The 26,804-nt window shown below is 44.0% G+C and overlaps 1 protein-coding gene across 10 annotated transcripts in view; it reads left to right on the top strand.

The window, feature by feature from the left end:
* MECOM (MDS1 and EVI1 complex locus) overlaps positions 1–26,804 on the top strand; it is an 881,649-nt gene that overhangs the window by 834,224 nt on the left and 20,621 nt on the right. For all 10 annotated transcript variants that reach the window (XM_029616015.1, XM_029616016.1, XM_029616018.1 and 7 more), the window contains 3 exons: positions 14,147–14,313; positions 21,050–21,127; positions 24,182–24,351. In XM_029616015.1, coding sequence (XP_029471875.1) covers positions 14,147–14,313; positions 21,050–21,127; positions 24,182–24,351 — 415 coding nt within the window. The remainder of the gene's footprint in view (positions 1–14,146; positions 14,314–21,049; positions 21,128–24,181; positions 24,352–26,804) is intronic.

The raw sequence follows: 26,804 nt of genomic DNA on the forward strand, positions 1-26,804 counted from the left end.
TTGTCATACACACCAGCTCCCAATCTCTCACACACACATGCACACTTCTTCACAGTCTCCTCATATAGGCTCCCTCTCTCTGGCACTCACATTCAAGCACCCTCCTCTCTCTCACTTCCCCTGCTTTCTCTCTCACACCCCCTCCCGCTGCTGTCTCTCTCTCTCTCTCTCACACCCCTCCCCCTCTTCTCTCTCATTCTCCCTTTCCCTCTCCCACACCCCTCTCCCCCTCTCTCTCTTCACAAGCACACACACACCTCTCTACACCTTCACGCTCACCTGGACCTTCATCTTCACTGCAAGTGGAGTGGGTCCCAAGGCACGCGGGGGCCTTCGTCTTCGCCACCAATGGCACATTAGATTCGCGGCATGCCGGGGTCTCCTCTGACATTTTCTGTGCAGAATTTGGCAATTCTGTGCAGAGGGGGAATTCTGCGCAAATTGAGGTAGATTTTCAAACCAGCACGCGGGCGTACATGTGCGCACGCTACCCAGAGCGCACACATGTACGCCCGATTTCATAACTTGCGCGCGCAAGTTATGAAATCGGGGGTTGGCACATGCAAGGGGGTGCACTCTAGTGCACCTTGCACGCGCCGATGCCCACTGGCTTCCCCCGTTCCCTCCTAGGCCACTCCGAAATCGGAACTGGAAAAGAACTTCCCTTCCCCCTAATCTAACCTTCCACCCCTTCCCCTAACCTTCCCCCCCCCCGACCTACTCTAACCCCCCCCCCAAATTCTTGTCCAACCTTTTGCGCCTGCCGGCAGCCTGCTAGGACATGATCCTCCGACACAGCAGCAAATGGCCGCTGTGTCAGAGGCCTCTGGCCCCGCCCCGCCCCTGGACCGCCCCTTTTTGCAAGCCCCAGGACTTTCACGCGTCCCGGGTCTTTATGCGCGTCGCCGGAGATTTTTAAAATAGGCCCGGCGCACGTAACCTTTTGAAAATCCGGCCCATTCTGCACATCGCAGTAGCGCAGAATTCCCCCAGGACTAACAGATGAGTCTAATACCATTTGCGCTGGATAATTAGCAGGTGTGAAATTGCGTGAATAAGCTGCCTAATGTATTCACATAAATCTCTTATAAAATAGCATCCCCTATACTGGCCCTGTTTTGTGTGTGAAACCAAAAATATGTGTGTGTGTGTGTTTGATGTTTACAAAACAGCATGCATGCGAGTGCAAGCTACTTCTGCGTGTATATGCCAACTTTACATGCGTAACTCCTTTGAAAATTCACCCCGTAGGTTTGAAAGTTAGGCTCCCTGGGCTAGATTTTAAAAGCCCTGCGCAGGGCACTCGCGCGTCGGCGCACCTATTTTGCATAGGCCGCCGGCACGCGCAAGTCCCGGGGCTTCGTAAAGGGGGCGTGTCTGGGGGCGTGTCGGCAGTCTGGGGCGTGTCCTGGGGGCATGTCCGGGGCGGGGCGGGCCGGGAGGACGGTCCCGAGTCCCCCAGCACTGCAGCCTGTGCCAGGGGATGCCAAGGCGGCGCGCGCAAGTTACGCCTGCTTCAAGCAGGCGTAACTTGCACAACAAAAGGTAGGGGGGGATTTAGGTAGGGCTGTGGGGTGGGGTAGATAGGGGAAGGGAGGGGGACATGGAAGGAAAGTTCCCTCCGAGGCCGTTCCGATTTCGGAGCGGCCTTGGAGGGAATGGAGGCAGGCTGCGCGGCTCGGCGCGCGCAGGCTGCTGATTTTGCGCAGCCTTGCACGCGCCGACCATGGATTTTATAAGATACGCGCGTATCTTATAAAATCCATGGTCGGCGCGTGCAAGGCTGCGTGGCTCAGCGCGCGCAGGCTGCCGATTTTGCGCAGCCTTGTGCTCGCCGACCCCGGATTTTATAAGATACGCGCGTATCTTATAAAATCCGGCGTACTTTTTTAAGATCTACCTCCCTGTGTCTTAATGTTTTAAAGCAAGCCCTAAAGTTGGTTGTAAGGTATTGGCAACTGGGAAAAGAAAGCTATTTTAGTTTTATAGGAGATAAGACTTTCCCTTGAGACATGTTACTATCTGAAAAATGTTCGGTAGAAATGATTTAGTTTCAGTAGGTAATAAAACCATCTTGATCGTTAAATCTAAACCTTTATAAAGCATTTTTATTATCTCATTCAATGAACTGGTTATTTTTTGACATGAAATATTTTGTCCTGTATTTTTTTTCTATCAATGCTACTCAGGTCTAGGACTGAGTGTCATTTTTCCTTCACCCAATTTATTCTCTATGGACGTAATTTTCAAAGAGAATTAACACGCATAAATGGATTTTTGGAAAGTGTTACTTTTATGCACGCAACTCCTTCGAAAATTCATTCCTGTATTAGTAAAATATTAAAATCATTTGCTTCAGGGAATAATTAGAGGCCTGAAGTGCAGTTAGAAATGTTCTGCCTGCATGTTTTAAAAAAAAAAAAAAAAGATTATTATTATTTTTAGGGTGGGTGGCGTGAGTCTCTTATCAATTTGGGCTTCTAGTTCGGTGGGAAGCGGGGTTGGGATCATGCACAATGAGCTTTTATTCACCACCAGCAGCAGATTTATTTTTTTCCCCCTCCTAACTCATTGCAAGGCCTTCTGGAATCCTGAAATCATGGGCCCAGTACCTGGCCACGAGGTGTCACCATTACACAATGACTGGGGGGGCTCTTCTCCCATGGGCGGTGAGCAGGGCCACGACGGCTTCTCCAGCCAGCCTGGGGAGTAGAAGGTCTGGCCTGGGACTCTGCATGACAGTACAGGGCATTGTTACGCAGCCATTGGGCTAGTCCTAAACTTGGTTAATTTAGAAATGTGCCAGTGCCCATCTTGCTTAGTCAGATTATGCCATTGGCCTGCAGAGATGGAATTACTGTCTCTGTCCCAAAGATATCCTCATCATATATCTCCTGCCCTGTGATCAGTGCATGTCAGGATCCTTCATAGTGACAAATGCGCTGTCTGCTTACATCTGGAGAGATTGTTTTAGCAACGGAGCAACCGTGAACCAAACCCGGGAGCTTACAGCTCCCACTGCTTTCACGTTGGTTGTCTGTCAAGTAAATATGTCTCGACTTCCCTCTGAGAATTTTTTTTTTTTTTTTTTTTTTGCACTGTTTGATGGAAGACATTGGGCAAATTGGCAGTGGTACTCTGTACATTGCAATTTGTAAGCAGCTTTAAGAGTCTGAGCATGAAACGAGAGGGCAGGCTCTGGGTTACAGGGAAAAAAACCCCCCAGAGCCAACTAGAACTTGAATAGCCATTTCAAGGTGCAGGCGTATAATATGCAATGCCAGGTGCTTACCAGGTTCTTATGGCCTGGATTGGCCACTGTTGGAAACAGGATCCTGGGCTTGATGGACCCTTGGTCTGACCCAGTATGGCATGTTCTAATGCGTATCAAAAACTTGAAACTGCTGCATCCTCATAGACTGGTAGCATACAAGTAAACATATGGCTTAAAAGCATTTTTGTTTACATTTTTATACATTTTATTTGACAAAAAATGTGTATGTATTTCCCTCTGATGTAACTACTGCGGGTTTTTCTTTATGACTTGCACAGGATTCTGGGCTCTGAGGTTTCTTTCCTTGGTTGGCTGTTATAAAACGAGGGGCTGGACCTATATGTGCTGTGATCCTTTATTTGAAGGACAGAGTGTGAACGCTTCAGGGCAATTGAGTACTAAAAGGCAAAACCAAATACCTTACTAAAGTTTGAAATCTGAAGTACATCCATACACTGTAACCTATTTTAGTTCATAGTCAAGGGAAGCATTAATTAAAAAAATATTTTTTAGAAAACGTAGTTACAAAGCAAAAAGTCACTTCTAACTGCAACTGGATATATAGTTTTTAAAGGAACATTGAAGCTGTCATACTATTTAGAGATTTTTTAATTACCAGTTTGATTGTAGTTTCTGTTGATTCCTGTCTTGGTCTTATTCCTAGATCTTTCTTTATGTTCTCTCATCCTAGCTTGATGACTCTGTGGGTACCGTCAAGCTAGGGTGAGATAACATAGTACAAAATGCCACGTTTGTGAGACTTTCCTCACTCCAAATGATGTCAAATCTTCACTAAGGTGTACTGTGCTGTTCGTACGTCTCACTCTACATGCAAAACTGGCCCCTAAACCCTACACCAACACCTCACTTCGACCTATTAGATGGCCCTCCTATAGAGATATAAATAGGTGCACACAGTGAGGCCTTCCCTGGAGGCTCTCTTTCTCCCTCTCCCTCCCTCCCCCCCCCCCCCCCTCAGCCAAAATGCAATTCCAAAAATTTATTGCGAATTGTGTTATGGCCATTTCAGGCATATTGCACAGCCTAATGCCAGGAAAAAGGTGTAGTTTATTTCCGGCATTAAAACCATGTGATATTGTCCCTCATTTAACTAAATGCCACCCAAACTCCTCCCTGATCCCACCTCTTCCAAAAATTTGCATTTGCGTCATGCGTTACAATTCTTTTCGCATGCGTTAATGCCATAATGCATTTTGATGAATGACCTGGTTAGTCGAATAAGTTATGACTGGCTGAGTTACATATCTGGATAAATTTAAATATTTGGCCCATAACATATTAAATCACTGTGTCAATGTCCTGACTGGTCTTAGGGTTCTTTTAGTTTGTGGTCAGTCAGGTGCTATAGTGGCAGTACACTTTCTCTTGGTCAAGACACAGAATAACAGTAGTTAACTCCAAAGTTGTGATTCCAAAAAGAGCCTGACTTAATATTGGAAAAGCTATTTACACGTTACGTTCACAGGTACAAATGAGTATAGCCTTTTCTTACTTAGCTGTGCTGAGCCTTTACATGGTAATTTTAATGTAAGCATGCTTGCACCCATACACGGATGTATTGGTTCACGAGCGAGGATACACTGGAATTTTTAATCGTGCGTGCATATGTTTTAAAATGCACCAGCCCCGCGTAAGTATGCTCTTAATTTTAAGAGTTTACTCGAGCCCGGGCAGTTGCGAGTGTGTCTTCCATAGGACCTTGTCGGCTTTTACGAGCATACGTCGGCGAATTGTAAAACAGGCTCGCACAAGGCACATTCCCAGTTTTCGAATTAGTCCACCAGTTTGTCCAGTTAATATCGAGGCCTTTCAGACCCCTCTGCTTCTTCATCCTGCACGCTGCCCAGTTGACCCAGACCCCTCACCCTGACCTCTTCAGTCGTAGAACTCAGGAATCTACAGACTTGCTCCTCAGCAGGAGAAGCAGTGAAGTTATGTGGATATCTTATGTGCACACGCCGCGGTTTTTGGTTTTAAAATTTGGAGTTGCGCATGCCCTGCCCTGGAATGCCCATGTGCACAAGGGGTATATATGCCTGTATTTTGTGGCTTTTTAAAATCCACGTTGCTTGTGCGCAGCTCACACATGCGTGTATTTGGCCATTTTTACGCGAGCAACGCTTTTAAAATGAACCTCTTAGACTTTATATTCAGAGATATCACTGAGAGAGATCTCTGAGTTAACCTAATATATGACCAACTTTCTTACCATAGAAATGACCAGTGCTATCTTTCTGGGGAAAAAAAAAAGATGCTGGCACTCAACGTACAGAATTTTTTTTTTTTTAATGGACCAGAGCACAAATGGAAAGGTGCCAATACACAATACCAGCGAGTACCCCCTAAAAAAGCCCTGGAAATGACACAAGGAGGCCAGTATTCAGTGCCACTTAGCTAGATAACTTGTGGGCAGGATCTGCATGGTTTGGGGAGGAACTATTTATCCTGTTAATTTAGCTGGATAAGTAGTAATATTCAAACTTAGTTAGACCTACTGAAGACAGATTGGACTTAGCTGGCTAACTAGCACTTTCTCTGGGGATATTCAGCAGCATAGCTCGGCTACTGAAAGTCCCATGTAGGTTAGCCAGATAAGTCTCGTCCGATTAACTTACTTAGGGGAGGTCATTCATCAATTTGCGATAGTCTGTCATCGCGCGTGTTAGGGCGTTATCGCACGCATTAAACAGCGCATCGCAAATTGTGTATGCAAATTTTAATTTTCTACTAAGGTGGGAGGAGTTTGGGGTGGGTTAAGGGAAATTAGGGGCTGGTAGCGCTGCGTGGGATCTAGTATCGCACGTTAGTGCAGGAAATTTTGCCGGAAACACTTACCTTTCTTCTTGGCACCAGGGGGGAAAAAGTATTAGTGCGGCGGAAATCGTGGCGATGTGGTAGGCTGCAAATTTGCCTAGCCACGCCCCTTTTTGTACCGCGGCAGCTTTTTGCCCCCCCTATAAACATAGCATTTTGATGAATCTAAATGCTATGTTTAGGTTTCAGTATTGGCCTCCATGGATTTTAATGCAGGTTGCTTATTCCTGGTCTTTTTTTTTTTTTTTTTCTGAGCTTTGTAGCCCTCACCTCCTTTAATCCAGGAATTCTTCCCTCTTCTGGGCAGTTTACCATGGGAGTCCAGTTCTTTTTTATTGTGTGTTGTGAGAGGATCCCTCTTTACCACTCACAATGTCATGCTTCCTCCTGACTGGGAGCCTCTCACAGAGAAGGGTGGGGGAGCAGGAAAGGGTTGGTATTGTCTCCCGGAGCTCTGGGCTTCCAGGAGACTTCCTGTCTCCCTGCCATGCTTCCAGGAGACTCCCTGTCTCTCACCTCCTTCCTGCTCTGGCTCCTCTCAGCCCATTCACACACATGCAGCAACCAATGCACTGATCTCTGAACAGCTCCCCCTGCAGCCTGCTCAGAGCATTTTTGGGGACACTACCATTACGGGCTTAAAATATAGGGGTTCCAAGTTCTGTGGATCATACCATGTGGTCAGGAGATATGTGCATATATGTATTTATATATATATATAGATATAGATGTAATTTCTTTTTACACTGGTTTTTAATAAAATGAAAGCACCTTTTATTGTAGTCATATGTCTAGCTTTTGAAAAATCTTCTTCCTAGGATTCAGTCTGTATTTAATTATGCTGTATTTATTTGAACATATCATTCTGGTGACTGCATTAAGTTCTGCTAAATCAACACTTCCCATTTGAATAAAATTCTGAATGTTTACAGTATCTTTGTGGGAGAAGCATTTAATAGAATTAAACACTGATATGTCAAAAATGAAATAAACAGCAGAATAAAAGAGATAATGATTTTAACTCTAAACTGAACAATATTTTTATGGCAGTCACAATCTTCAATTTTTTGAAACTTTTATTTAGTGTCTTGAGGCATTACAGAAAATTAGAAAAGAACTCAAACTTCACTTATCAGCCTTAATGCCAGTTATTCAGATGATGACAAATCTGTCAAATTAAGTTGTATAATAAATGACAATGGCAGGAGAAGGTAGATGGGGGTGACACATTTATTTAACATAGCATTAGAAATATTGTTTACCCAAGAGCTACCTAACACTGTGTAGAAGAATGAGTTTGTGCCTTCAGATAGTTGGAAAGTTACTTGCTTCCATCATTCTGCTAAAAGCTCCCAGTCCACCATATTTCTACTCTGGTCTCTTATTTATTTATTTATTTATTTATTTACTGGTTTTATATACCGTCAATCAGTAAATGCCATCATAACTGTTTACAACAATAATGTAAAATTACATCCAATAAAACAACTAAAATACATGTCAAAATTAAAAGAAAATTTAAAATAAATGAATAAAAGACAACATCAAATTGTAAGAGGACAACCACAGATAGTGAAATACAGATACATAATTAGCCAAAGGTTAGATCCTGTGAATAGTAACATTGTAAAATAGTGCCAGTTAATTGATGGGAAAGACTTGTAGGTCTTTCATTTGCTCTCAGAATAAGCCTTCCTAAATAGCCATGTTTTAACCTCCTTCTTGAAAGATTTTAGGTTTGGATGAATGTGGGTTTCAACAGGTAGAGAGTTCCATATTTTCAGACTAGCTAGAGAGATTGCCCTATCTCTTACTTGAGTTAACTGTGCACATCTTACTGAGGGGATAGATAACACGCCTTTGTTTGCCGATCATGTTTTGTTGTGGAATGTGTATTTTTATAGCAGTATTAAGCCAGTCTGTCTGTTCTCCATAATTATTTCTATTGTGTAGACTTATGAAGCCTGTTGAAGCCTCGTTGCAATAGAAGGTTTCTCCGGTACTTTCCAATGGTTTCATTGTGATTTGCTGTTACTAATAGGCATGCAAAGGAATTTCCTTTCTTGCTCTAGTGAGCATGTCACCAGCCGCGAAGCCCATTAGGATGACTAGGGGTTCATGAGCAGTGACAGGAAAAGGGTTGGGAGGTTCCAGTCGTGTAAACAATCCACACTTCACTCTCAAGAAAGCAGAGGCAAGGGCAGAAGTGATGAGGAAAAAACAAAGGGCAACTAAAAGAAGCACATCTATGGGGATTATCTGTTTGAAACCAGCAGGCTATAGCTCCTCAGAAACAGACCAGGTTGATGCCACAGGTTGGTGGTGGCTGGATATCCAGCAAAGTGATGAAGGAGAAAAGAAATGTCAAATAAATGACCTATTGACACCGCAGGTCATGGTGTGATAAGGTTGGAACCAGCAATTGCAACTTCCCGGAAACCAAATAGGTTGGTGCTGGCAGGTTAGTGGTGGCTGAGTACTGTCCAGGAAGGCCACAAGGGCCTGGGCAACAATCTCACTAGTTTTGTAGATGTTTATTAGAAAGTTTGGTCATAAGTCACATGTGTGGGAGAGAGAGGGGGAGAATGAGGAGGAGGATGAGAATTAGATTAATTAAGGGAACTTTTATGTTCATCTACTCAGGATTGCAGAATACTAAATGAGGAAGAAATCAAAAACTGATAGGGATAAGGAGTGATGTCCTACAGTTGATCAAGCTTCTGTGGTTCCCAGCTGAGATATATCCTTAGTAATATAGACTGGAATTGCTAGGTTCACTAGATGGGCCAACTGTCCTGTCAACATAATCTACTGTGTTACTACCCATAATGTAAAGCAAATGTTTTTGCTGTTTCAAAATTGTTTGATAGATTCTGGATTTTAGCCCTCTGTAAGACCTAGATTCATCATTACTGCATCGCTCTGCTGAGAGAGAGAGACTCTATAAGGCTCTCATATAAGTAAACTATTTATACCACTAAAATGGGCAGCTAGTAAAGCAGGGTGAGGATTTTGGTGGTGGCCTAGGTTTTGGGGGCAGTTTTACATGCACGGTCAGAGATTCGACAGTAGCCATCAGTGAAGATTTGGAGTGATGAAAGGTACACAAAGATGAGATTTGTACATTGTACTCTCGACCTAGCTTGATAGTGGCTAGGAAGAGTGTGAGAGAGAGAATCTTCCCAATGGAAAGATTGGTCACTAGAGAAATGAGTGCAGTGGATTCTTCATATATAGAAACATGTCATATCCAAATAGGACTTTCTTATGCCCTTGGCCATTCTCAGTTAAGCCCATTATACTAGACAAAATTGTTTAGTCACTGATTCCTTGGTTAACATAAATAGCAAAAGAGAAAGAGAGCATCCCTGCCTTGTCCCCTTCTCAAATGGAAAGGTGCCGCAACGCTCTATTCACGTTTTACCCATGCTTTTGATCAAGTATGTAGGCTACATACCCACAGATGGAAATTCCTTCCTAAATCCATAGTATCGAGAACAGCTATAACCATTCCACATGAATGAATGCTTTTTCAATGTCCAGTGCGAGTGGAACTCTTCATTCTCTGCAGACAATTGGTTAATCTTCTTGGAGCCTTAAGCAGCCCTTGGGGAAGTTTGATTGGACTGTTTGCAAGTATGTTGCTGGTATTTTTGTCATTATTCAGCAGCAAAACAGGGCAGTAAGAACTTCACTCCATTGGATCTTTTCCTTCCTTATGTAAAAGGAACACGTTGTGGTTGGAGGCAGCATGTCTCCATTCAAGGTCTGTGATAGACATGGCTTTCAAAGCCAACAAATTACAGTAGGTCCAGTATAAGATCAATGTATACTCCCGCTTACCAGGAATTTTACCTATGCTTAGAGATTTTATTGCCATCTGGAACCTTTGACTCATTATTTTTACTTCCAGGACCTAGGCAGCCTCTAAAGACAAAGGAGGTCATTTTCAAAAGGATTTATGCCTGTAACACTGTGTTTTACGCACGTAAATGGATTTCTGAAAATTGCTACTGTTATGCGCATAACTCTTTTGCAATTTTCCTCCATAAGGCTGAATTTTCAAAAGGTTTTGCGCATGTAAATGGGCATCTGAAAATTACTACAATACATGCTACTTTTACACACTTAAATCCTTTTGAAAATTTCTTCCAGTGTTCTAGAGATGCACTAGACAAATTCTCAACTATATGTAACTTTATTCAGAAGAGTGCAGATTCTGATAGTATGCAACAAACCTCATGTATACGGTGTCCTCCAGCTGTCCGTACCTGTCCTCTTGTAGTTTTAGTTACGTGATTGTGATGGCAAGATTTTGATTGATAGAGATATCTCTTAAACCACTCAGCAATATCTGATTAAAAAAAAAAAAAAAAGAAAAGAAAAATGAACAACGAATACATCCTATTAACACACTAAAATGTATATGCTGACTGTGAGATCATTTTGGGGGGGCCACTTTTCAATCTGTCTGCATGGATGCAAGGTCTGAGAGTACTTTTTAACCTGTGAATGTTGCACCAGTTCTTGAGGGAAAGTTTCTGCATACGTTTCCTATTAGTTAGCCCAAGGAAAATAGTACCTGCAGACATTTGTTATAAAGAGTATAGCCTAACACGTTTTCCATTTAAAATAACGTGCATAGGTTTGAAAATGTAATCTACGTGCACTAATTTCCACCCCTGGAAACGTCCTCTCTCTATGTGGGTAAAAGTGAGGCCTTGTGAAACAATTGCACATACTTTCAGACACGTGGAGGGAGAGTGATTTTTTCAAGACAGTCCTTTTGCAAATTGTCCATCCCAAGTCAGATATACTTTGATGGTTAGCAACTATGGTATGGAAACACATAAATGTAAATAAATTCAAGAACCTTCCATGAGAAATCTCTTTGCAATGTGCAACTGAAATACATGTAAAATGAACTGAATGATACAGATGACGTCCCCTGCACCCACCATCCTATGTCTCTGGTTAAGGCTTTAAGAGGACAATTTTCTAAGGGGAGTTCTTGGATAAAAAGTTATTTACTTGGATAGATGGCCGTGGTTGAACACCCAGAGCAGCCCGAAAGTATGTGCGCACTGTCACAGTGCGTGGACTTTTAGATCTTTTGTGTCCAAGACAAAAGACGTTTGTCTTGCTTCGTAATGATTATCAGTATTGAAGCAGAATGGTAGATGAGGATACTGTGTATTTTTTTTTTTTCTGTGTGTGATTCCCATATTTACAGCTTCTTACACATTTTCTTTCACTATATTTCAAAGTGTGCTAACGTATTTCTGTCTACAGATTGTAAGATAGTACATGAATGTTCCACTTTAACATGAGGAAATGCTGTGCTGGCTCAGGGAACATTTGTTGCCACAGCCGGCAAAATATGCACCTACCCAGCTATGGCATCTTGCGATCATGGAGCTGGGCTGAGTTTTTAAAGGGTCATTTAACCTCAACGTTGTGTCCTCTGTCAGCAAATTCTCTTCGTGCTCTCTCTCTACCCCACCCCAGCATACGTCCTACCCCCTCGGCCCCTGCGGTAGAGCTATGTGTTAGCTCTGCCTTCTCACATAACCAGCACCTCGCCTGACTTAGGCTCTCCTCCCTTCCCCAAAGGGCCGCAGCCGGTCTTCAGGGACAGAATCCGTGCCCCGTCGCTCCTGTCCCACCAGCTCCAAAATTAAAAATGTTGCTGGCTGAGCTGCAGCTCCCCCTTTGCCCATCATTTGTGGGTCCTGGTGCTTTTGGGCTGGGGGAACTCAGGGCTGACTGCCCTTTAGGAATCTTGTGGGGGACCCTACGTGCATCAGCAGATGTTTTACCCCGATGGTGTTTGTGAGGGGGAAAGTCATCTACACCTCTTTTTGAGGTGCGGTTAAGTTTTCAAGGAAGAACGCAGACCGCAAAGCTTATCGCAGGCCATGTTACTCCACGTTAATGTTAATAAGCTGCTTTCCATATAGTTGCATAGGGGTAGATTTTATAAATCTACGCACGTGCGAACAAAAGTACGCTGGATTTTATAAGATACGCGCGTAGCCGCGTGTATCTTATAAAATCCGGGGTCAGCGCGCGCAAGGGGGTGCACATTTGTGCAACTTGCGCGCGCCGAGCCCTGCGCGCGCTGCCCGTTCCCTCCGAGGCCGCTCCTAAATTGGAGCGGCCTCGGAGGGAATTTTCCTTCTAACCCCCCCCACCCCCGGCCCTATCTAAACCTTCCCCCTATCTTTGTTGTTAAAGTTACGCCTGCCAGAGGCAGGCGTAACTCTGCGCGCGCCAACAGGCTGCTGGTGCGCCATCACCCAACCCGGGGGCTGGTCCAGAGGCCTCGACCACATCCCTGGGCTGGCGCCACGCCCCCGGAACACCCCGAAATTCGCGCCACCCACCCGACACGCCCCCTTGCGAAGCCCCGGGACTTAAAGCGCGTCCCGGGGGTTGCGCGCGCTGCCGAGCCTATGCAAAATAGGCTCGGCGCACGCAGGGGGGGGTTTTAAAAGGGTTACGCGCGTACCTTATGCGCGTAACCCTTTTAAAATCCGGCCCATACAGCGCAGCTCATTAATATTTTACTTAGATTTTGGCAATCTTTGTTTATCCCTATTGGCAGTGCTCATTCGGGTGTCACGTGTATCTTGCAAAACCGTGGTTTTAACATACACGAGTAATTGGGCCCTGCTTTCACGTATAATAGAAAAGTTCAGTAAATATAAAGTAAAAATACGTTTTAGCAGGGGTGTGTGTTTTGTAGGTTGGGAGAGTAAGCAGCAAGTGTACATTTGCATTTTCACATGTACACATGCTGCTTTAACCTGACTGGCAGCTCACAGCAGATGTAAGCATTTACCATGTGGGCAATTTTCAGAGAGAAATTACCCATCTAATCTCCCTTTGAAAATTAACTACATGTTCTGTAGGAATTAAAGTAGCTGCATGTTTTGAAGCTATACCCTTTCCCCCTTACCCTTCAACTCATCTCTCCCCTATCTCTACTATCATAATTTGTAATTAGCTTCAGCGCCTATCCGCTCCTTTCTCTTCTTCCTCTCCACCTTCTCCATCCTTTTCAACACTCCATCCTCTCCTTCCTCCCCATCCTCTGCGACACTCTTGCACCGTTTACAGTATTACAATCTTGTAAATAGCCTCAACGCCTGTAAATAGTTCCAGCGCCTCCTTTGGTATAACTCCTATCCTCAGTATCACCCCTATAACTATGACTCCAGTCATTATAAACAAGACTTTTTCGATATTTCTTGCTTTTTACACTATTACTGTCCTTTTTTACCTCGCTGACCCATCTGACAGACCCTGTTCAAAATGCTACGAGTTATTGCAACAAGTTTTTCTTTTTTTAGCTGACTCAGTTACTGTTAAATGTTAACCTGTTAAATGTTAAACTGTGAAATGTTAAATGTCTACTGTCAAATGTAATTTAGTTGTACATGTAAACCGGGGTGAAGGCACATAGCCATACCTCGGTATATAAAAACCTTTAAATAAATAAATAAATAAATACATATTTCTCCCTTCCTCGGCCATTCCCATCCCATCCCTCACCTTTATCCTTTTCATCATATTGACCTCTGATTTATGTGATTGTCGCTGCTCGCTTTTCATATCATTCCCCAGTTTGCTGTTTGCCTGTTATAGTTTTCCCTGTTATAGTTTTAAATCATCTCCTCCCCCCCCCCCAGTTGAAATTAAGTTTATTGTAAAGCTCTGTTACGCTGCATTACTTGTTCTCTGGAAACCGATGTGATGTTCCCAACGAATGTCGGTCTATAAAAATGTTAAATAAATAAAATATTTAAAATGGCTCCTCACAAGAGCTTTAGCGGCTCTGATATTGCCAGAATGACTGCTAGTAGATAATACTTGAATTGAGAAAGGAACAGATTATTTTGCATTTTTGGCCTGCAAAAATTTAGGAAATGCTCTTTTTTTTCTTTTTTGTAGACTTTTTTATTTCTCCTTCTTTATGGCAAAAGAAGAACATATTCATTGTTGTGTTGTATTTTTTTTTTTTTGTCCCTCCAGATGACAGCCATTGAAAACATGGCCGAAAAACTTGAGAGTTTTAGTGCCCTCAAGCCTGACGCCAGTGAGCTCATACAGTCTGTCCCTTCCATGTTCAACTTCAGAGCCCCTCCAAGTGCCCTCCCAGAGACCCTACTGCGGAAGGGCAAGGAGCGCTATACTTGCAGGTAATTTCAAAGTTAATTATGACCAACGCCCTTAGTTCCAGAAGGCAGTGCAGTTTACTTGTTACATCACCCTCGATTAGAATATAAATGGAGGTCACAGTCGATCTTTGGTGTTTGAAGATGTTTTTTGGTATTGTAGGAGATGCTGAAATGCAGTATTTTTATTATACAAGGTCCTGACCCTGCAGCATCTAAAATTTGGCAAATTAAGTTTGTGAGCTACTCTCAACAAGCCGGCTCTGTAATTTTCTTTTTCTACCTGACTTTCTAATAACATTGTGGTTGAGAAAGCTGATAATATAGGGGCAGATTTTCAAAGGGGTAAGCGCGTAAGATACGTGTGTAACCCCCCGAAAAGCTGCCCCTTCCACCCCCTGCGCGTGCCGAGCCTGTGTTGCATAGGCTCGGCAGAGCGAGCAAGCCCCGGGACGAGCGCAAGTCCCGGGGCTTTCCTGGGGGGGCGTGTCGGGGGGGGGCGTGTCATGGCCAGGGCGTTCCGGGGGTGGAGCTGCGGGCGTGGTTCCGGCTCAGGGGCGTTCCGGGGGTGTGGACGCGGCCTCTGGACGAGCCCCCGGACCGGAACATGGTGCGCCGGCGTGCGCAAGTTACGCCTGCCTCGGGCAGGCGTAACTTTTGAAATAAGTGTGGGGGGGGGGGAATTAATTAGGGCTGGGGGGCGGGTTAGTTAGGGGAAGGAAAGGGAAGGTGGGGGGCGCCGGAAAGAAAGTTCCCTCCGAGGCCTCTCTGATTTCGGAGCGGCCTCGGAGGGAACAGAGGCAGGCTGCGCGGCTTGGCGCACGCAGGCTGCCGATTTTGCGCAGCCTTGCGCGCTCCAACCCCGGATTTTAAAAGATATGCCTGGCTAAGCGCATATCTCTTTTAAAATCCGGCGTAATTTTGTTTGCGCCGGTTGCACGAACAAAAGTACGCGCGCGCGTACTTTTTAAAAATCTGCCCCATAAGTTGGTACAAAAATAGTTATCCCTTGCAGAAAGAAGGAAGTAATATTTTATAATAATATAGCGAATGATATTTAGAAAACACTGAGTGCCTCATTTTAGGAACCTTAATTAGGATCCTAAATTGGGTATCTATGTTCAGCCTAAAATTAGGCTGCTCGATATTTTCTGAATCTGGCATCTTAATGCCGCCAGCAATCAGTGTTTCCCCCAGCCCTCCTGCAATAAACAATGCAAGTCCTGGGAAATCCACCAGGACCTTCCCCCCCTCCATACCCCGCTTTCACCCCCTTCTCCCATGTTAAAAAAAAAAAAAAGTAAAAATGTACGTATGTGCCAGGCAGGATCCAAATTAGAGTTATAGCATCAATTAACTTTTGTAGTAAACTGCAGCTTAACGCAAGGCAGCTGCCCTAAAACAAGCCATGATATGTTCATTATTAAAAATAAGATTCCCAGTCACGATTGGCCAGTGTCTAGCCTTCCCTTCATTTTCAAGGTTATTGTGAAACTAGTACTGAATCAACTTGAACATTTTGATCATTAAAAATAATGCCTTGCATCCCCCATCAATATGGTTGTCATGTTGATCACAGTATGGAGTCAGCATTGGTTGCACTTTACATTCAGATCTAACTGAGAACAGATGGTGGGAAGGGCTCTCTTTTTTTCTCTGTTGGCATGAGTGCATCCTTGGATACCATTGACCATAAGTTGTTAGTCCACCTGTTCTCTCATGGTTTCAGTCTTTCTTATAAATCTGGGTCTATTGAGTAAAGTGGGGATGGAACTTTCAGAAACCTAAACCTTTACACTGTGGGGTTCTGTCCTTCCTCCCATGTTTTTCAATTTATTCTTGACTCCATTGGCAACTGTGATTGAGGGTTGGGACTATGTCGTCTTCATTTGCGCAGACGGTAACCATGTTATTCCATATCAAGATCTACAATGTCTTAAAGAGGTATTGAAGCCTAACCAATGTCTGGATTGTGTCACTAGTTGGTTGGCTGCTCACAAATTAAAGGTTAATTCTTCAAAGTCAGAAGCACTTCAGGTGAGCAGGCAAAACTCCCCACACACAGGGGCACTATGTATGGCAGACACCCAGCTTCCACTCAAAGGAATGGTGCCAGCTCAGGGAATTAAACAATTCCAAACTTAATATGGTTCTGTAATTTCATCCTTAATTCAAGCCTCTCTTTATTTTTAATATACGGAATCAGGATTTATGGGTATTAGTTAACTGTCTTGTTTTATCCCAGCTTGACCACTGTAACTCAATATATCAAGGTCTGCCACTTACTCAGACAAATGCTTACAACTCCTACAGAGTATAGCTGCAAAGCTGATTTATGGACTTAGAAAATTTGACCAAGTGACCGCTGTGTTGCAGGAACTTCAGTGGTTCCCTGTTTTGTGGAGATTCAAGTTTTGCCTTCCTTGATTTCCGTAGGGGCCCTTCCAAGGTATCTGTCAGATCTTCTGATTTGCCTGGGAGAACATTACGCTCTTCTCAACAGGAACTGCTGGTGATCCCTCCTCCCCCTGCCATTTGCTTGTTGTTTGGCAATCGGGCCTTTTTTTTTACGGAATGCCTTACCACCATACTTGCTTGGAGCTTAACTGCTTTAAGTGCAGAAAGCTGGTGAAGGCCTGGCTTTTCAAATTAGGTTTTTAGCAACTAGAAATTTTGGGGCCGATGCAATAAAAACAAGCAGAAAGCGGGTGCTGAGTATTCAGCGCCCGCTTTCCTAACGTGCCCCCAGGCACCTCTCCTGGGGGCGCCATACCCCCAGGTATGTGCTGTCAAGGAGGCAAGAGATTGTGTCTAGAGTTGAGCATTGATGTTTGAGTTCTGATTTTTAGCTAAGGTTTAATTTCCTGACTATGATGCTATGAATGTGAGGCAGATGGTTGTGGCTTTTTACTAGTGTTTTATTGTATTTTTACCATCTTGGTTTTTATTGGGTTGTTTACCTATTAATTATGTATGTTCTTTTCGAAGGCAAACTACCTGGATGTGTTTGCAGGTGGTATATCAAATTGAATAAATAATAATCTGCCAGCCCCTAGCACCTCCCACTGGCATACTCTGGCTCCCCCCTACCTTACCAAATCCGAGTCAGGAGGATGAGGATGTCTCGTCTCCTCCTGCCTCGGCTGACAGTCAGCATGGGGACCAATCCCTGTTCAGAACTGAGTTTTCGGCGTGCATCCACTACCCCTTATACAGTAAGGGGTTTAGTGCATCAAAACACGCGGCCAGCCCCCCCGAAAATTAATAGCACTCATCACATGCAAATGCATGTTGATAAGGCTATTAGTTAGTGCCCGGGATACTGAAAGTAAAGGGTAGGTGTTAATTTCTGAGCAACCCGGAAAAGTGTACAGAAAAGCAGAAAAATACTGCTTTTCTGTACACCCTCCAACAATATCCTAGCAATATTGTCGGAGGAAACAAAAATTAAAAAAAAAGTTAAAAAATCTGCCCGCCGGTCAGCGGTTAGCAGAATGGATGTTCAATTTTTCCAGCGACCGTTTCCCTAACCGTGGCTGTCAGCGGGTATGGAAAACGGTGGCAGTAAAATTGAGCATTAGCTGTCGGGACCCGCTGACAGCCACCTCTATCGCTAATAAGGAGGCACTAGGGATGCGCTATTGTCCCTAGTGCCTCCTTATTAGTGCGACCCCCTCATTTAAATACTGAATCACGCGCCCAGGAGAGGTGGCTGGGCGTGCGTCAGGAGAGCGGGCGCTCAACATGGAATGCCCTCCTGCGTTTTTCTCTATCGGCCTGTTAGGTGCCTAGCGCTGAAAATCAGCACTAAGAGTTCCATATTGAGTAGTATGTGGCCAGATAACCTCTGAGTTATGCAGCTAAATGGAAACTTTTGAATATTTCTGCCACTTATCCAGCTAAAGTTTAACCAGATAACTTCACCTGGATGACCAGATAAACTTATCCAGCTAACTTTGATTGTCATGTATATACAATGGTGCAGTTGTGCTGTTGAAAATCCTACCAACGTTAGCCAGATAAGTTTAAGAACATAAGAAATTGCCATGCTGGGTCAGACCAAGGGTCCATCAAGCCCAGCATCCTGTTTCCAACAGAGGCCAAACCAGGCCACAAGAACCTGGCAATTACCCAAACACCTAGAAGATCCCATGCTACTGATCCTATTAATAGCAGTGGCTATTCCCTAAGTAAACTTGATTAATAGCAGTTAATGGACTTCTCTTCCAAGAACTTATCCAAACCTTTTTTGAACCCAGCTACGCTAACTGCACTAACCACATCCTCTGGCAACAAATTCCAGAGCTTTATTGTGCGTTGAGTGAAAAAGAATTTTCTCCGATTAGTCTTAAATGTGCTACTTGCTAACTTCATGGAATGCCCCCTAGTCCTTAACTTTGCAAGCTAGCCAGTGGCTGAATATTACACCCTAACTTCCCTCACAACCTGTCTCTGCCCTTGACAACACCTGTTTTTTAAGGTTTCTAAATTAAAGGACCTTGTGAATAATGGCACCTAAATGTAGCTACCCAGCCTGGGCAAAATTTGAAAGAGACAGATCAAGCTACTTAAATCTTCAAGTTTGAATATCGAGCTCTTTGGTGGCAGAATAAGACCACCTGGTCCATTCAGCAGCAGTGCACAGTGAGTGAGACTCCTACAGCACAGAGAAGGTCAGAAGCAGCTCTTTACCAGTTCTAAGATTTTTCAGAACTCTTTGAGAGCTTCTAGCCTTCTACTAACATGTCCTCCTCTGCCAAAAGCTAGAGAGGAAATACAGACTGCTTCTTGCACATGCTCAGACTTGACAGTGCTTCTTGCACATGCTCAGACAGACTTGACAGTGTCATTTGATCCAAATAGCAGCAATAGGCTATTTAAAAAAAAAATGCTGTGCCATGTGCCATGATATATCCTCTCTGTGGTTTCCTTGCCGACTTGTCCTTCCTGGGATGTGACAGGTTCTGAGAAGGCTGTGAGGTCACACTCTAGAGTTGGTTGCTATAGTTACCGGTTGTGATTTATTTATTTTTATTTTTTTTGCTTAGCAGTACATAGCCATAGACTTCAGAAACATAAATGAACTAGACAAATATTTTTAGTTTTATTTGTGAGACACCCCCCCCCCCTCCCATTCATTTTAAGGGTCCACAAATGAAACGAATATGGACTTATTCACCATGTTTTACCCATTTGTTTCATACGAATGCACATCCCTATTTTCTTTTCACTTTTCATTACCATTTTATGATTAAGTAATATCAGAAATGATTCCGTAACATCTGAAGTATTTGCCTTGTATTTGCATTTTTACTAATCAATTTACTGCTGTAACTGTGAGCAATAGGGAAGTGTACATTGAACACAATGCATGATCATGGCTCATATTTTGCCTGAAATTTCCAGATTATGCAGAGCTGTTGCTTGGAACATTATTAATACTGTAATAAGTTGTATTACTGCTGCTAGTAATGTTCCAACTCCACAACTCCATCCCTTCAAATGCTACTGCACAATTTACTTTTATTTCCATGTTCTAGGGTAATTAAAAATAGCCTAAACTTACCATACCATCTTCTCAAACTTGATATTTGAGGCGGAAAGGTTTGGCCAATATGTTAAACTTGAGAAAAAAACTCCACAATAGCATGCCAACATCTTTTCAATAATTTGTTATAGAAACCTACCACGATGGGTGAGGTCCTTCTATCTTGCCTGTTTTGATCTTGTTGAATACTGCAGGGGATGCTACTTTTTGTATCATGGGACACATGTTGACAGATGTGTAAGCTGGGGATCAGCCCGGTAGCACTGCCATGCACAAGAGCTGGATTCAGTTCCCTGGCCTGGCCAGCCCAGCCACAGCTGAAGATGCTGTGGAGAAGTCATTTACAACCACGAAGAAGAGGGAGCCTCAGCTGTCGCTCAATAATGACAGCTGTTGCTCCTTTTTAGGGTGCCCATGGCAATTTGTGGGCAGAGAGATTTTCTGTGCCCCCCCCCCCCCAGCCAAGCTCTGTCACTGCCATGTCTGGGAACGAGTGGTATAAATTAGGAGGAAAATTCCCCAGGTAGCTGAGAATGAAGACACCTGGTGCCGGAGCTCAACAGAGGCCACTTCTGGGTGAGCTGAAGGTCCAAAAGAACAATGAAAAAAAACAAAAAAAAAACTGCTGGGTCAACCCACCCCCTGAAAAACCAGATATGTAATCTATGGAACTGACCGCTATAGGGTTGCAATGCCATTATCCAGGGTTTTTCCCCCCAATTTTTAAATGTTTTTCCCATTAAGCCCAGACAGCTCAGCATCAGCCAACCTGATATACGTGAAGCCTACGTCTGGACACTAGGGGTCATCATTGTGCTATGCCTGAAGCTTCCTCCCCATCCTGAGGCATTTCCAGTCCTGGTGGGCTCAAGGGGGCAGAGAGGCCAGGCCTGGGAATCTTACCCAGATGTCCTGCTTCCGTGCCACTAAGCCAGGTCCTGTTAAAGGAAAAGGGAGGTGTGGAGTCCATCTACAGATTAAAAAAAAAAAAACAAACCACTTTAGAACTAGCATTTCCCCCCTAACCATGTATAAAGTCTAAATTACATTAGAAAACTCAGGTTCCCTTCATAAAGGTTTAGTTAAGTTTATTCGGTTTTCTTTTATCGCTAAAATTGCTTTGTTCCAAGCTTAATTATATTAATGATATGCACTTGTATTTTATGCATTGGCCCATGTCATTACTTTATCTTTTAATTTTGCAAATAACAGATACTGTGGAAAGATTTTCCCAAGATCTGCAAACCTAACTCGTCATCTGAGGACTCACACAGGAGAGCAACCCTACAGGTATAATTATATTTATAGAATTAGTACTTTGCGTAGTAATTTGCAAGGGTAAAGTTAATAGTGATTTAGTTTTCAGGAAGAATTCTGGCCTAGTTTTCAGGGCACCCGCAATGAATATGCATGAGGTATATTTGCTTGCATTGCCCCATTGTGTGCAAATATACCTCATGCATATTCATTGTGGATGTCCTGAAAATCTGACCTGCCTGTGGCACTCCAGGACCGGCGTTGCCTACCCTTGCACTAGCTTGTGTTCCTCTGCTAAAGGATGTGTGTGTGGTCTAGTGGATTATGTGCGTGATTTAGTGGTTAGGAGAAGTCACCTGAATTTGGCTGCACTCCAGGATCATGAACAAGTCTCACTGTGATCGATATTAAGAGGGGGGGGGATATTCATTGCAGATGTCCTGAAAATCTGACCTGCGTATGGCACTCCAGAGATGATACAAGAAAGCAAGCCCCATTCAGAGCTTCAATTCTTAATGTCCTAGCTATTGGCACTCAGTAATTCAGCCCAGGCAGTGAAAGGAAAATTTGACTCCTCCTCCTGCCTCAGTGGGGAAGTCTTTTGGGGGTCCTGATGGAGTGGGGGGGGGGTAAGAGGAGGGGGAGGGGGAACGGAGTTAGGACTTTGTAATCTGAAAAATGGCATCGAGAAGGGTGGGGGGGGGAATGTAGACACTGCTACAAGTCAGTTTTTATATTTTCAGTGAATAAGGAATCAAGAGGAGGAGGAGGGTATTGGGCTGGAGAGGCTTTGAAAAATATTTTGAGAATAGGGATGGAATGGGAGCCATTTATTTTCAAGAGGACATTGCCGGTTCATAGGTGCCAGCTCTGTGGGTAGAGTGGGTGCTTGAACACCTCTAATATCGAGTAAACCCCTTAGCTGTGTCCAGGGAGAGGTCATTTAAGAACATAAGAACTTGCCATGCTGGGTCAGACCAAGGGTCCATCAAGCCCAGCATCCTGCTTCCAACAGTGGCCAATCCAGGCCATAAGAACCTGGCACCCTCAATCATTTTTAAAAAGTTGGTTTCTCTGAGCTGGTTAGTGCCTGATAATCAGCACTTCCCAGCTAAGTTTAGCCAGGAACTCCAGCCGCACTAAATCTAGGCAGTCCCATTCTCACCGGTTAGATTAAGGTGAAGGGTCAGCTGAAAATCTAGCCGGTAAGGCTCAGTTGAATATTTACCTGAAGATAAAGACCTAAAATTAGCAGGCATCTTACCTGCTCAGCTCATTATCTCTGTTTCCCCTGCTGTGACTGATATGATCTCTCCGCCTGCAAGCTATAATAAATTAAAATACAGCAACCTGTAATCTGCCGCTGATGGCATTGTGTTTCTGAAGTACCAAATCCTAAAACAGAGTATAGGGGCTTATACCAATGTAAATTATCATTCTCTTCATAGCTTTTGCAAAGATCTTCATAGCAGGACAGAGAGACAATAGAGACTGGCCGCGTTCACCAGCCCCTACTGATTCCCAGTTGAGCTCCAGTGACATAAACCAATCTGCTCACCTGACTCTAGTTTGCCCACTGAAGAGCAGCTGCAGCTGAGACTTTGGTTACAACATCTGGTTGTCCTGAGTCAAAGTTCGTTATGTGTGAGCGTCGATGCCTGTCGCCATGTTGCCGATCTGGGGGGGGGCGAGGTGATTCCAGCTGCCTCACCTGAAGCAGACAAGATATTTGAAGAAGAGAGTTGGCAGTTGTGGAGTCCTCAGTCCAGCCCCAAAGAGCAACTGAAGACACCCCCCCCCCACACACACACACACACACACACACACCAGCCGACAGTGCTACGGTGGCAGATTCCCTCTTCCAGAGGTCCTGTGGGGCAGAAAAGCAGGGGTGAGATCAGCCCAGCCCGGAAGCCTTCTGCAGTGCACAGTGTTGACCAAGCAGGCACAGAAGCAGGAGTGTCAGGGAGTGAAGAAGATGTGATAGGGAGCAGAAGAGCAATTTATATTCTAATACAACAAAAATCCCTTGGTCTTAGGCTTACAAAGTATTTCACATGCAGATATAGGTTAATTTTTTTTTTCTGAATGGCATGGGAAAAGGGGCGGACCTAAACGCCTCTAATTTATATTTGACTGGAGAAGTACAGAATGCTACGCTCTTCTCTCAAAGAAAGGATGGACACGATTAGCACTGCAGTACAATGAGTGATTCCTATCCTGAACAACTGGCTGTAGAAAGCTTACTTTTGAAGTACAGAAGAAGTAGGAGAAGGCAGAAAAAAATGGGATGATGGAACTTGCTGGCTGATTGCCAGTAAGCGAAGCTGAAATATAGCAAATCTTAGAAGTGGCTTAAAGAGCAATAAGCTAAAAGCTTCAGGGACCCCCAGCTCTCTATAGAGCATGAAAATTGATGCCTCTGGTAGCAACCAGTGATAGACTAAACCACTCGGGTTGAGACAGTACTAAAGATTGCAATTGCTTCTTGCTGTTTTTTTGGAAGATAACACAATTTCCTTTGGGATCGGCAATCAAACAGTCCAACAAGAAAAGATTTAATCACAGAGTTTAATTTTAACTAGGAAAAAGCGCTCTCTTCAACCTTCTTTGAGAACACGGAGGAATTTGTCTTCTGGGGGTTTTTTTTTTCCTGCAAGTGTTTAATTGCACTCTGTTTGGCAGTACATGAAAAGGAGTTTTGCTTTCTTATGATTTTTAATGGCCTCACTTTTTTACACGTGGTAGTTTCAGAATATTAGAATCAATTACTTCACCTGGTCCAGCGCCTGCCGGTAAATAGGAATTATTGAGCAAGTAGTCCTTGATCAAGTAGTTAAAACTACAGCAGGCTAAAAATTGTCCCAGCTGTGGCATTTTATGGACTTGCTGTGTGAAGAATACGTTTTCACGGCGCATGGTTTCCGGATACTTCCAGTCGTTCGCTTACAGAAAGCGCTGTTCACAGAAAAGTTTGCAAGGCTGAGAAATTGCACTCTGAGCGCTGTGACTTGTGCTTTTGAAGAGGAAAACACCTTTTGTTCTGCTGAGCCATGTCACTGACTTTTCACATGATTTGTGTTTCAGGTGCAAATACTGTGACCGGTCCTTCAGCATTTCTTCCAACCTGCAGAGGCATGTCCGCAATATCCATAACAAAGAGAAGCCATTCAGGTGTCACCTGTGTGACAGGTGCTTTGGTCAGCAGACCAACCTGGACAGACATCTGAAGAAGCACGAGAATGGGAACCTATCCGGTGAGCAATTGCCTTTTCTTCTCTGTAACACCAACATTGTAACAGCCGAACGGTGCAGGAAAGGAGGCTCAACGAACAGTTTTGGAGTGATGTCGTTTTATTAGGCTTAACTTGACCCATCTGGTTAGCTTTCAAGAGCCTTCCTTTCTTCATCAGGTCGGGGGTCTTAATAGTCCAGAGGCGTGTACACGAGGGGAGGTGTGACAGAGGTGACAAAACTGACAGCTTCAATGGATGAGAAACCCAATGTCTGTAGTCGTTTTGGGTTGGTTCCAAAATACTTCATAATCTTTATTTTAAATGTTTTGCATTCTTGTGTAGATTTATTTCTAGATAATGTGTTATGGGATGAATTATGGTTTATGTAAATGGGTGTTCAGCTTTTTGAATCACACTAACTTTCATTTTTTGTTCAGTTTCATAAAAACTAAATATTTATTAAGGTTGACTTTCTCATTTTATTGGCCATCTTGGCTTGGAACTGATGTTTTTCCCTTTTACTTAGGATATTTTTGCAATCTGATTAGGTGACCTGCTATTTCGGCCATGTCCTGCTGTGGTAGTTAGAAAGGTCTGTGGTTCTTCTAAGGGTTGGAAAGATCTTGCATGCTGCCCATGGTGGGGATTAAAAAAAAAAAACCCAATGAAAATCACACCCATAGTTTTGTCTTCAAGAAAATCACTGGGTAGCTGGTTTGAGCTGGTCCAAAAATTAAAATTACTTTGGGGGAGCGCTGTTCGTACTGTCTGCCATGGGACAAAATCTGCGGTTACTTTTTATCCAGAGACGACTTTGCTTCCAGTTTCGAAGAGAAAGTATGTGTGTGCTTTCACGTTGCAACTTGCCGTGATTCCATTTTTTAAGGAAGATAGCATGCGTAGGTTTGAAAATGTGTTCTATGGGGCAAATTTTAAAAGCCCTGCGCTCGTAAATCCAGCTGGATTTACGAGCGCGGGGGACTTGCGCGCTGGCGCGCCTATGTTGCATAGGCCTCCGGCATGCACAAAGCCCCGGGACGTGCGTAAGTCCCGGGGCTTTGCTTGGGAGGCGTGTCGGGGGTGGCGCGGCATTCGGGGGCGTTCCAGGGGTGGGGCTGTGGTGCCAGCCCGGGGGTGTTCCGGGGGTGTGGCCAAGGCCTCCGAAGCAGCCCCTGGGCTGGGGAATGTGCGCCGGCGGCCCACAGCGCGCACAAGTTACGCCTGCCTCAGGCAGGCGTAACTTTCTGAACAAAGGTAGGGGGGAATTTATAGGGCTGGGGGGTGGGTTAGGTAGGGGAAGTGAGGGGAAGGTGGGGCCGGAAAAAAGTTCCCTCTGAGGCCGCTCCGATTTCGAAGCGGCCTCGGAGGGAACGGAGGCAGGCTGCTCGGCTCGGCGCGCGCAGGTTGCACAATTGTGCACCCCCCCTGCGCGCCGACCCTGGATTTTATAACATGCACGTGGGAGCACGCCCATGTTATAAAATCAGGTGTAGATTTGTTCGCACCGGGTTGAGCGAACAAATCTACACCCGCGCATAACTTTAAAAATCTACCCCTATGCGTGTTGTTTCCTTCCCCTGACCGAAATGCTACCCCCTGAATGTGGCTAAAAGGACACGTGTTGTGTCACTTTGCACGCGCTTTTAACTATATCGAGGGAGGGCCATTTTTCACCGGTCGATTTATGCACCTAGATCTCTGTTTTGAGCAAATGGCTTACAAAATTGTCCTATTTATTTTAAAAGTCAAATAGAATTAAAACTTTTGTTTCCCCTGAAGTAAATCAGTTCTCAACTTTTCCATCATGTATTTACCGTTTTGACTTTATTACCCGCCTTCTTGGAATGCAAAATTCAGTCAAAGCGCTTTACAACATTTTGGAATGGCAGCAAGTAAACAGACGTTAGACACAACTTCAAAAAAAGAAAGGTGTAAGCAATTTATAATAGCAGCAACAATCACATTTTAACTTGGCAATAAAAAGGTGTCCATTAGCACTAACTTTGAGTAGATCAAAGTGGACCGAGCTCTGTTAACAATAGATCAGAGATACTTGTAGCTAACTTTTAGAAAACAGTCCAGCAGTAAAAATATTAGGGGTGAATTTTCCAAAGAGTTACATATATAAAAATTAGCATATATGTGTGCAAATGGCCGGTATTTATTTATTTATTTAGACATTTTATATACCGTTGTTCCATGTAAAGATCACAATGGTTTACAAAAATAACATTCGCGTACAGGCTTTTTTATATATCAAACATATGTGCGTATTTTCACTTTTGCGTGCACATCTACACGCGGAAAAAAGGGACACTGGGGTGGGTCCAAGAGTTACGTGTGCAAGTTGCTATTTTTATGGGACTTACATGAGGACATGTGGTAACTCATTTGCCCAGTTTTACGCCTGCCTATGTCTCGTGCAATTCATATCAGATGGGTCTGTTATCACTTATTGGTTGGGTGGGAGGTTT

Source organism: Rhinatrema bivittatum, chromosome 9 (assembly GCF_901001135.1).
Source record: "Rhinatrema bivittatum chromosome 9, aRhiBiv1.1, whole genome shotgun sequence".
In the NCBI taxonomy this organism is placed as follows: domain Eukaryota; kingdom Metazoa; phylum Chordata; class Amphibia; order Gymnophiona; family Rhinatrematidae; genus Rhinatrema; species Rhinatrema bivittatum.